Below are 12,411 nucleotides of genomic sequence, written 5' to 3' on the forward strand. Positions count from 1 at the left end.
AATTTTTTGCAACAATGTTGCAGCTTTGCTAAATATTATTTGAGGTGATTTTTTTTAAAGATCACCTGCTTGACGTTTACCTTATTGGTATTTATGTGGAATGCAGCACCATATATTTTTTCTTCTCACTGTGTTGTGTTATTATTGAAGTAAGCGGGATACGGTCACTAGGTCGACAAGGGGAAGGACGACATGCATTGGGTCGACCACTAAAGGTCAACATGTATGAAGGTCGACAAGGTGTTGGCTAGACAGGGGCATTCAGACGACATGGGCTAGGTCAACAGTCAAAATGTAGAAATGTTTTTTTTCACTTTTTTTTTTGGTAGACATGTGCCGACAGGCGGTATTTCATGCCCTACCATCCTCTAGGGTATGGTGGTAGAATAAAATAGCATGGCGAGCGCAGCGGAGAACTTTTTCAGTGTCCATGTCAACTATGCCAACATTCAGGATAAAAGCATAAAAAACCCCATGTTGACCTTGCGCTTGTGTCGAACCAATGCATGTCAACCCTATGAGCCATACCGGCAGTAAACTACTGTTTGTCTAGAGTTTGTGATCTGCTTCTGTAGCTCTTAAGGTGCCCATACACGCTCCGATAGCGGCGGTGCTATGTGTGCTTTGAGGTGCGCGCTCCCACGGCACCTCATCACACAGTACAAAAAGTATGTGCTGCACATACTTTTTGCACTTGCTTTTCATCGCTTTGGGAATCAGAGCGTGTATGGGCTCCTTTTAAGCTGGCTACACTAGAGGCCATAAGGAGCCCATACACACTCCGATTCCCGGCTGTGCTGCACATACTTTTTGTACTTGCTTTTCATCGCATCGCAAGCACAAGGCATGCAATGCGATGTGATGGATGCTATTGTAGCGCAGTACGCATGCTGGGATCGGAGCGTGTATGGGCTCCTATACTGCTGCTCACCTCTCACAGTTTGTGCTATTTCAGGGTTGCCGACTTTCAAATGCTCCTCTTCGGAAGAAGCCCGGAGAGGAGACTTTCGTTACCTGTTCAAGAGGGGGCGGGGCTTGACTGTGACGTCATTAAGCCTTGCCCCCATTACAGGAAATAGACTCAATCACTGATCTCTATGGAGGGGGCGGGGCTAAAATACACGAGTGTGTCATTTTAGCTCTGCCCCTTCCTCTGAGGCCCGTGGATTGCGGCATTTAAATGCCGCGATCGGGGGGCTCAGTGGGGGTCCCCCTGATTCCGGGAGGGTTGCCCGAAGCACTACATCAGACAGCGACACCCCAGGCAGGGAAGAGGAACTGCATGGGTTTTCAAAGATGGCGGGTGCTAGAATGAACACTACTACAATATTATATTGTGCTATTGTATTAGTTCTGCAAAAATAAGCTTGTGTGTGTGTGTGTGCATAACAATTCACTATTGTTATAGATATCAAAATTTTATATTAAGATTTTTTTATTTATATTTAATATGTAATACTACTATTACAAATAAAGAGTGGAAAGATGGAGGTATAGCTACAATTGTACCTAAACTTTGTGCACAGTATAGAAACATCCCATTTAATGTGTAATCCTCACTAGTAAGGAGACCACACCCAGACATTATCTTAGCACAGCTGGAAGGCTGATTAATTCAAGATAAATGAAAGGATCTTTGATTCTAAGTACATAGTCTTTTCACTTTTAGTGCTTACTATTAAATTCATTTTATGTTCATTGTGACCTTTATGGCAGCTTGTGGTTGTTTCTTCTATCTTTCCAGTTTTCAAATCTAGCTTCGCTGCAGCATAACGCTTAATCCCTTGTTCTGAGTACACAATGGGTGAGATTTAATAGGATGAGAGTTTCAGAAAGTGATAGATTTGCTGAGAAATCTCCAGTTTTTTTAAAGCGGCAATCCCTTACACTGCTAAACCAGTTTGATTTTGAAGTGTAAATGATTGCCGCTTTAAAAAACTTGGAGATTTCTCACCAAATCTCTCACTTTCTGAAACGCTCATCCTATTAAATCTCACCCAATGTGTTCTGAAGTTGCTAGTTATGCAAAGTGTGGTCTTAAGTTAACACCAGGGTAACGACAATAACACACCAATTCTCTGGTTTATGCTGGAATCCGCTTTTGTAGACACCATTTCATAAACTCTAGAGCTAGTAACAAGCACTTGCCTTTCAAACCAAAAATAAATTATTTGGCTGAAGAAATATTTCCCCCTGCATGATCATGGACTGTATATGAATTTTGTTGCACTCTTTAGTGTTTCTATGCACTCACTTTGAAAATGTGACTAGACAGATATTTACAGTTTCTTAGTTGTGTCACTGGTCTCTATCTCATGTTAAAGTGTACAACCACATCCTAACTAATTGTCTGCCTGGACCTATTCAACCAGCCTCCTATCCCCACGTGTTAAACCCAAGAGGCCGCACTGTATGCCTTAGGACAGTGGTTCCCAAACTGTGCGCCTAGGCTCCCTTGGGTGCCTCGGGTTGGTCGTCCAGGACCAAATCAAATTATTTATGATCAATTATTTCTGGACAAATCCAGTGTTGGTGGCTGCCAATCATAAAATGTGTACAATCAGAACCAAATCCTGCCCTTTACCACATAACTGAACCTAAGAAGCACATATAAACACAATCTACTTAATTTGATATATAGTTTTTGGGGCCTAGGAGTGCCTTGGAAATATTCTGAAACTCTAGGGTGCCTTGATTAGAAAAAAATTGGGAACCCCTGCCTTAGGAGGAGCAGGAAAACAGATTCAAATGTAAACTCTGGGACTTAAGGCCCCTACACACAGAGAGATTTGTACCTTAAGCTGAATTGGGCCTACACACTGAGAGATTTGTGCCAGAAATTCATATTAGGAGATTCAGCATGAGAGATTTAAAATCTCTCACAGAGGATGGGATGTACAAGCATCCCTCCATCCACTGCGCATGATGCTCACCACAGATGTATTAACCTGCAGTGAGAAACGCAAAGGGCAGCTCTCCTGATAAGAGCTGCCCTCTGCGATCCCCGCCGCTGCTTGGACTTCCTTGGTTTTTTATTTTTTTACAACATTCCCCCCCAGAAAGTGTTTAGGTGATTTCAGGGGAATAAAGAAGTGTTCAAATTCACATATAAACTTTGGTGCTATAGTGTGTACCAAACCTTGAACGTTGGGGTGTATTCAATGCGGGCGGCGGTGAGGGGGTTTGTACGGCATGGATGGCTTCTTTTGTGAGAAAAAGCCATCCTTGCCATCCAACCCCCCTCGCCATATTCAATGTTTTGTAAAAATCCTCACCGTCAGAGGACGGTGCGGATTCCCTTATGCGGCGAGCTATGCCTCAAAAGCACACCTTAACCACACCTTCACCTCCTTACATAGCACTTATGTGCTTCTTATTTAACACCTACTAATTTTCATTTGTGTGCTGCCCTGGAGTAGTCAGCCTGTGCCGGCATATTGGGGGCCCACACCCCAGACCCATACCCAGTGTTAGGGACCCCCAGTGACAGAGATGCCTTGACATACGGCCTGGGGGCTTAGCCCTATATCTGCAGATATATGCAACCAAGATCTCTGTATTATCTGATTATTATATGTATATTTCTCATTCAGTGTGCAATTGGGATACAAACTGTTTTTTTTTCCTATGCCTAAAAAACAGCAAGCCTGCTACATTTGGTGGTGTGCCCTGCCGTTTTAATGGGCACACTAGACGTTACCACCTTGCTGAAAAAAAAAACAGGTAGAAGTGAGCTATTGGCGCTGCTCGCCATCATAGCATTGAGTACACCCCATAGTGTCCCTTTCCCCTAAACCTTAAAAGTTGCTCCCCCCCCTTAAAACCAAATAAAAGCAAAATATAAAGCAGTAGGAGCAGTGGGGTGACCGCAGCTAATAGCTACATTAACCCCACTGTATGCTTTATACCGTGCTGCATTGTCCCTTGTGTTCCTGCTGGTTCAATGGGCCACGTGTTACTAGTAGTTCCACACTCACTGTTGCCAGAAGGAGGGTGCATCTGCTGGAGCCGAGGTGGAGGACTGGCTGCTGGGGAGAGAGGTGAAGCTCTCCCCCTCCCTCCGGGCAGATCCTCCACGCTGCGCTGTCCCCAGCTCCCTAGCCACTGTGTGCCCTCCATGACTCTCCACGGCCGCTCCCTATGAGGATGTCAAGCTGCCTGGGGGGGGAGCCCGCAGCTGTCATCCGGGGCGCCAGAGAACGGGGCAGAGGAGGAGAAGCCGGTTCTCCCACATGCGGATCCGGTTGTCTCGAGGCAGCTACACTGATCGCTCTCAGAAGTCCACCACACGCAGAAGAGTTGATGGCCTTCAGAGCAATCATAACCAGCACTTCTGTTCTACATCGCGGTCCTGCAGGGCCACACATTTGTACACACACACACACACACACAGTGATAGTCAGACACTTTCTGAGCGGTTTAGTAAAACCACTCAGAAAGTGGCTGAATATCGCTCCACGTGTAGGGTCTATTATTCAGCAGGAAATCTCAGTTTCCCCCGTTTCTGTAGATTAGCATGCGCTGCCTGTGGGTTTACCATGCTGGAAAATATACATTTTATTAGTGTTAGGTGTTAATCCCGGAGCTTTGCCAGTGCAGTGAACACTGCAGTTAATTGGATATGAATTGTCATGAGGTCATTGGCCATAATTTCCCCATTCAAGATAAGTCTAATAATTAGTACATGTGAATGACCAAACTTTTTATGTTAAAACCATTGTTGTGTAGCAGTTTCTATAATGGAAGGAGTACCTGCAGGAGTTAAGCTGATAACAGTTAGTGTTTCTCAGGTGACGGGAGTGACTTTGGGCGGTTACCTCCCTATATATATAGTAATCACACCCTACCACCTTCCATCTATTAATCATCCCTAAAAATAGACATGCTTTGCCTCACGTACATTTCTTGAAGAAGTCATGTTCTATAAGAAAGTGTATGGAGAAGTAAATATGTGCATAGGTAAAAGTAAGAACACTTGTAAATTCCAGTGCATGCATTGCACAATATAACATAAACCAAAACTGTGCCGATGACAATATTTTCAGGCTCAATTTTTTGAAAATAAGAATTCACTTTTCAGTTGGACATTATAAGAACTAGGGGGGGGGGTTGTTTTTAGTGACTACAGGCTTGTCTTCCACTGCCTGTTTTTATGTTGTTCTTGCAATTTACGTCTCCCTGCTACCAAGTGAACTTTATGGAAAATTGTTGTGAAATTTCATAGAATTTTTTTTTTTTTTTTGAAAGCAGCAATCCTTTACACTTCAAAATCAAACTGGTTTTGCAGTGTAAATGGTTGCCGCTTTAAAAAAAAAAACTGGAGATGTCTTACCAAATTTCTCTTTCTCCTACGTCCAGCAGGGGACATGGCAGTCATCATGTGCAGTGTCCCCTGCTGCCTCGGAGAAAGGGAATTATCAGTAACTACCAAATTCCTTATGTTAAATTTCCCCCTTGGTATCTATATTCACAACTACTCCTACACTATACTCTCCGCTTCATATAGTTTCTGCATAGCCAGATTTTCATTTAGCAATACAGTCTCTTGCCTATGGCCTGTTGGAGGATGACAGGTCTACAGGCTATAGGTTGACATGTATTATGTCGACATTGTCAAAAGACTGACACGCATTAGGTCAACATTGACAAAGGGTCTACATTGACAAAATTTCTGCAATGAAAGAAGGTCAACATATCAATGTTGTTAAAAGTCAATGTTGTTAAAAGGTCTACATGCACAAGGTTGACATTGACAAAAGGTCTACACAAAACTGTTTGCAGTAAGGGGGCAACCATTTTGTGAGGGACCTTTTTCATAAGAAGGCTTAGCCAGGAGGAGCGCCGGGACGCAGGGTAGGAAATCTGCGAATCCAAGGAGTTTTTCTTTTTTCTGTTATTTATATAGTACGCACATAGGGCCCCGGGTTCGGGCATTCACATATGCTAATGAGCCTGCCTGGAAACCCATGCCCCCCTATACTCCCTTCTCGAAAGGCAGGGGTCATGCACCCAGCGAATCGACTTTTTCGCCGAGTTCACATGCACCCACTGTATACACATGAGCTGAAATGCTGCTGTGCATGAGCATATGCAAAAAACCTTTCGAATTTGCACAAAGAGTGAGTCAACCAGAATAAGGGCCATATTCTGCAACGCTTTACAGAACACATTTGGCCATTCACAGGAGTCCCTACCCCAGTGCACTTACAATCTGTATCTACTACATGTACGCACACTAGGGCTCATTTTTGTAGGGAGCCAATTAACCTATCATTGTGGGAATCCTACTCAAGTACAGGGAGGCTATACAAACTCCACACAGGGACTTTGGGTAAATGGGTAAATCAAGCCCGCAACCTCAATGCTGTAAAGTAGATGTACTAAGCTTTACACTGTCCATGCTACATAAAAAACAAACAAACAAAAAAACACTAATCTGTAACTAACATTCTAGTAGCCTTTATGTAGTTTGTGAGTGCCACAGGAACTTTGCCAGGAACACAGTGAATTACAGAAGTATAGAAAGGTGAAATCAAAGTAATGTATAACACAAATTAAATATATTCCCAAACCCTATTATTTTAATGCCTTTTTAATTTAGGTGTATTTTTATTTTCTTGAATCAGGAAATTTTTCCACACAGACACAAGTTGATTACAGTTTAAGTATTATATACTGTCATGATAAAAATATGTGACCGGATCATTTGTATTTTTCGAGGGAATAGAGCTGATTAAATGGGTTAGTCATCACTCATGCGAGGTGTGTTCTCTGTCTTTATTTGTGCACTGCGTCATACTGATAAATAGGGATGAGGTGTGTTCTATCTATGCTAATACAATAAGGCTTTAGTACACTGTTCTAATAAATGTTGGCTGCACGTTAAGCAAAGTAAAGCCCCATACACACTAGCTGATATGCTCTATGAGCTATGTCGGCAGTCCCGGACAAACGATATTGAGTGTACACACTTAACGATATAGGTAAACGATATTGTTCAGTCGTGTCACCCGGACCCACTGAACATGCCTGTCGGTGGCTGTATAGCCAAATTGACCTGTGTGTTTAACAGACTGGGGTGACCGCATTAACAATATTGAGTGTACACACTAGACTTTTATTTTATTTTTTTATAAATTGTATTGCTCAGAAGGACACTTCTGAGCAATATTTTAAAAAAATGTTTAGTGTGTGTTGGGCTTAATACTGCTGTAGAATGTGAACAATTGAAATCCTTATATTGCACATTGAGGAGGTAATTATACCATGCTATGCCTTTAAACCAGGACACACGGAGGGCACCTAGGGTGGCATTGAGGGTTTTGGTTAAGGACAAAATTGATGGAGGATTGAGTCTGCTGCTCAAATGGTACACTTATCTGAGTGGGGTTTGGGGAGGGGAGGGCCAAACGTGGGGCCTCCTTTTTTCTCTGATTCAATTTTTCCTCTCTGGAACCTCTACTGGGGCGTCCTACGTGTGTTATTTCAGTTGTTGCTAGATTGGCGACAGGCTCATTCCTATTTTGCTTGACCAGATACTGATGGTTAAATCCCACTATGGTATAATACTAAATATAGGGAATTAATGCATCTCTCACTTGATAACTTTTGGAGTAGGGTGGGTCTTTCCTCGGTTGCACAGTTAGATGAGTGGAGTATTTTTAAGCCTTTACAGAAACTTCCTGCTGTTTCCAATATGGCCGTTTTCAGATACTTTTCTTACAAATTCACCATCTGGCTCCGTTTTAAGTGTCATCCCCTCTCGTTTACAATTAATTCCTTAAATTAGTGAATTGAAAATCTGCGTACAAGAAGTCTAATCTCTACCTTTATATGTTAATATTCAAATTCATACTTATTCACATCTTATTGATCCTCTTAACGTTGCTTGGGAGAAGTATGTACTGTACATGCATTACTTCAGGTTTTAGGCTCAATGACATTTACAACACCTTATGTCTGGTATCAACAGATATTTTTTTTTTATATTCTACATCAAGCTTACCATACCCCAGTATCTTTACATATAGTAGAGTTGATGTCTGATACTGACTGCCCTAGATGTGGTGTCACATTTTGGTATTTATTGTGGTCTTGTCCATCAGTATTTACTTTTTGGGAAGCAGTCTGGGCTGATATTGTGCTCACCGAACAGACATTAATGGCAATGTCTCCCAAATTGTACATATTTACTCTAGACCTTGAAGAATTTCACTCTCCAGTAATGTATAAATATGTTTAATGTCTTACTACCCCGGTGAAAGTTATAATCTTAACACACTGGTTTACCATAAATTCTCTTAGGCCCTTATTCAGATCTGATTGCAGTACACATTTGTTCTCAAAATGGGCAAAACCATGTGCACTGCAGGTGGGGCAGAGGTAACATGTATAGAGAGAGTTAGATTTGTGTGTTATTTTGTTTCTGTACAGGGTAAATGCTGGCTGCATTATTTTTACACTGCAATTTAGATTTCAGTTTCAACACACCCCACCCTAATTTAACTGTCTCTGCATGTTACATCTGCCCCACCTGCAGTGCACATGGTTTTCCCATTTTGAGAACAAATTTGTACTGCGATCAGATCTGAATAAGGGCCTTAATCTGTACTATTGGCTGGTCCTGGTGAATGAGATTTCGGGACATGAGAGGTTTACGTATAGATTTCGGTTCAAGTTGCACCACTATTTTAACAAATGGGAGTGTTGGAGCACTTTTCACTTGGCTAATACCATGTTTACTCCAGAGTTTACTTCATGGGGGTATTCAACCTGTGCCCCATATTTCTGGTGGAAATATAGGAACTCGCCTATCCAATGTTGCTGTTTTCGACAGCATTGATGGAACATTGAATTCCACCTGTTGATTTAGTGTCTGAAGCTGGCGAAAATGGACGGGATTCCAACTGTTGGGATGTTCCAACATTCGGAATCCCGCATTGAATACCCCCTTAGTCTTACTTGGGGATTTATATGCAAAATTAATTTTCATTTACTGAAAAATTTTGTAATGGAAATAATCACACTGAGATTTTTGTTTTGGTAACTATTGAATTTTTTTTTTATTAAACACAGTTATGACGGTATGTGTTTCTTTTCTTTTTTATGTTTAAAAATTTCAAATAAAAAGTTTTTTTAAATAAATAAAAAAAACCACACATGAATTAAACAGGTTTTGATATGCAAAATTGGTGTTCCTACAAATATCTGACCTCTAACTGCCCAATGTCGGTTATTGCGTAGTACGTAAGGCTATTTGCTATGCTTTAGCAGCATTGGGATCGTTTGCAATAAATAAAATAATTTGGGGAGGCCCATCATATTCAATAATGCAGTATGACTGACCCAAGGTATATGGTACATCATCCAGTCGGATAATAACAAGGACATTTTATAGAGAAGGGGAGGTAAATAGTGGATATTAGGTCTGAGACTTTCGGGGTGAGGTGGATCCCAAGATATTTTAGATTCTTATCCTGCCAGAATAGTCATGCTGGGTTTTTAATGATTGAAGAAGGTCAGCAGAGAAATGTATCGGCAGTGCTTCGGTCTTAGAGGTGTTTAATTTATAATCGGAAACGTGGAATACTCCACCAAAGTCAGATGTCAGTAATGTAATGAGACCTCTGGATTTACTAATGTGAGCAGGACATTGTCTGTCTGGAAACTGACTTTATATTCATGGGTAAAAATAGTGGGGCCATGAATTGTCACATTGGATCGACTGGCTTCCGTAAAGCAAAAAACCAAAGGGAATAGTGGGCATCCCTGATGTGTGACGTTTGTTTGTCATTTTAAATGGAGAGGAAAGGATGTTGTTCATCTAAATGTGTGCATTGGGGTTGGAATATAAAGCGGAAATAGAGGATAGCGCCCTTCACCCTATACCAAAGTTCCCTAGAGCTGCATTGTGATAACCCCAATGTAGCCCATCAAATACCTTCTCCGCATCCAATGAAAGAAGTAAAAGTGGGACACAGAGAAGGCATCTAGTACATTAATAAGTCTCCTGGTATTATCTGGAGATTGCCTGCTCTGGACAATCCCAACCTGATCTCGAAAGATTAAATAGGGGAGTAATAGATTTAGCCTATTTGCTATCAATTTGGCGTATAGCTTCACATCTGTGTTCAAGAGGGCTATCGGGCAATAACTAGACACCAAAGTGGGAGTTTTCCCCTATTTTGGGAAATGTATCTATTCTGGCTTCCAACATTTCAGTGCGGAAGGAACCTGCCTTAGAAGCCCCATATTTGCTATGCTTTGGTGATGTGAATGATGCTGCATTAGCTCTAATTTCTTGCCAAATTTTGATTAAGTCCACTCTGCTAGAGAGCATATGCAACGACAATCATGGGATTTTATTATTGTGTTATTTTAGCATGCAGCTAACCTACAGTTATACAGCTTCTCTAATGACTGAAGAAGGGACAGCCCCTTTTATGTTTCTGTTATTTAGTATTGTTAATATCACTTTCTGTGACTAAAGTTTTGGTGTAGACCTCTTTGGAACAGGTGAAAGGAGTGCTGGCTGAGCATGCCAAGACTTGTAGCGCAGTAGTTGGAGAGATGCTACAAATTAATTACCTTTAATTTCAGCTTTTGAAACTGTAAATATACAATTTGTTGCCTATTATGATATACAGTCTGAGATGGTGAATAGATTGGTTTTATACTGTATTGCATTTTTTTTATATGCAGAACCTCTACTACATTATATACATAAACTCAAGTGGCTTATCACAATTTTATTTGTCATTGCAGTTTTATGTGCTGAACGAGTGGGCCAGATGACTAAAACATACAATGATATAGATGCTGTAACACGTCTTTTAGAAGAGGTAAGTGACTGGAATTATTGACCGTATATTGCTCTCCTCATTGTAAGAGGGAAGAATTGTTTTTGTGGCATTTCTGTATTCTTGTTATATACTGTGATAAGGTATGGTATAAAAAGACACAAGGTTGACACAGGCAACAGATCAGCCAGGAATTTCAACATGTGGACCCCAAACTGCTGTGTTCGGCACACTTGATACACAGTTGCAGTCCATGTGCATGGTAAAGTATGACTGAGATGAATGAAGGTTGCACCTGAGCACTGAGGGATAGTGTTCAGAGCTCGCTGCTGTACTCATGGGTGACAACCCATGAGTGGTAGTGTGGTAAAATGACAATATTTACTATGCACATCCAAAAACGAAAATGCAAAAGCATGCAGTGAACAACCGTTGATACTATGCATCAATAAGTAGGTACTTCTTTTTACAATAACAGATTGCCCCATGGGCAGACAATGGTGGTTGGATACAATGTATCAGCATGCAAATAGAATTGCTTGATAGGACCAGGGGTGCGGGCAGTGGCACAAATACACAGTTTAGACTGCAGCATCCTGCTAGTCTGTGATGGTCCTGTTTTTGCATGATTATCTCAATCAGCCATAATGTGAGGGAAACACTGGAGGCAGTGGGGCTGGGTGCATATGTGGTGGCAGGTCCCAGACCAGTCCGGTGGGAGTGCGTACACAAGGTTTTACGGTCTTGACTTGCGGTGTGTCTGGTACAGGCTTGGTGCAGCCTAATGCCTACGGTGCCCAAAGACTCGCTTGCTCCGCTCCACTACGACCTCCATGGGCACCTTTAGCATGTTAATGCAGTATTTTACTTAAAGAGCACCTTCAAAAAGAATCACTAAAGCAGACACATGAATGCCATGCTACTTCTGATTATCAGCAATCAGCCTTGTGGAGGGAGCACAGGCACACTTGATGGTGGATGAGGCAGAGTTAGGTTTAGGCTGCAGGGAGAGTAAGGCTAGGCACTAAGAAGTTAGACACTAAGGGTGGAGGATTAGGGTTAGGCTGCATGAAGTAGGGTTAGTACAGTATGTAACCCTAGTTGCCAGCATCCCGATACCATACCATTCTCTGAAAGCATTTTGTCTGTTTTATGCTGCAGTGGTCCAACATGGTTCATTCAGACAGCTTGCACTGTAGTTGTTCTGCAGATTTGTGTTTTTAAGTAGGATTTTAATGAACATTCTAACTTTTTTTTGTTTTACTTTGCGGAGCTGACGGCAGCACAATCTATTGATCACAGTGGCAGTTGGCAATTTGCATTTATTTAAATTACTTATCTGCTAGTCAAAGTGTCCATTGCTCACAGATGTTTTGGGTGGGATTACAGTACTTTTATTTGCATGTGAGCCCCCCCCCCCCCAAACAAAAAGTATAATAAATTTAAAATGAGCATTTTTCTTTAATATGTTAAAGCTATCCAATAATTTATTAAAGACCAAGCTTAACTTACAGTATTTGCTGACATAATTATTTGATAAAAAAAGAAAATTTCTGCCATCCATGTTGTTAATATAAAGATTAACTACTGCTTAAAATGTATACATATATTA

At 41.4% G+C, this 12,411-nt stretch overlaps 1 protein-coding gene across 5 annotated transcripts in view; it reads left to right on the plus strand.

The window, feature by feature from the left end:
* TRAK1 (trafficking kinesin protein 1) overlaps positions 1–12,411 on the plus strand; it is a 137,667-nt gene that overhangs the window by 72,756 nt on the left and 52,500 nt on the right. For all 5 annotated transcript variants that reach the window (XM_083188573.1, XM_083188574.1, XM_083188571.1 and 2 more), the window contains one exon: positions 10,765–10,841. In XM_083188573.1, the coding sequence (XP_083044699.1) occupies positions 10,791–10,841 (51 nt within the window). In that variant the 5' untranslated portion in view covers positions 10,765–10,790. The remainder of the gene's footprint in view (positions 1–10,764; positions 10,842–12,411) is intronic.

Source organism: Crinia signifera, chromosome 5, assembly GCF_055691185.1.
Source record: "Crinia signifera chromosome 5, ASM5569118v1, whole genome shotgun sequence".
Classification (NCBI taxonomy): domain Eukaryota; kingdom Metazoa; phylum Chordata; class Amphibia; order Anura; family Myobatrachidae; genus Crinia; species Crinia signifera.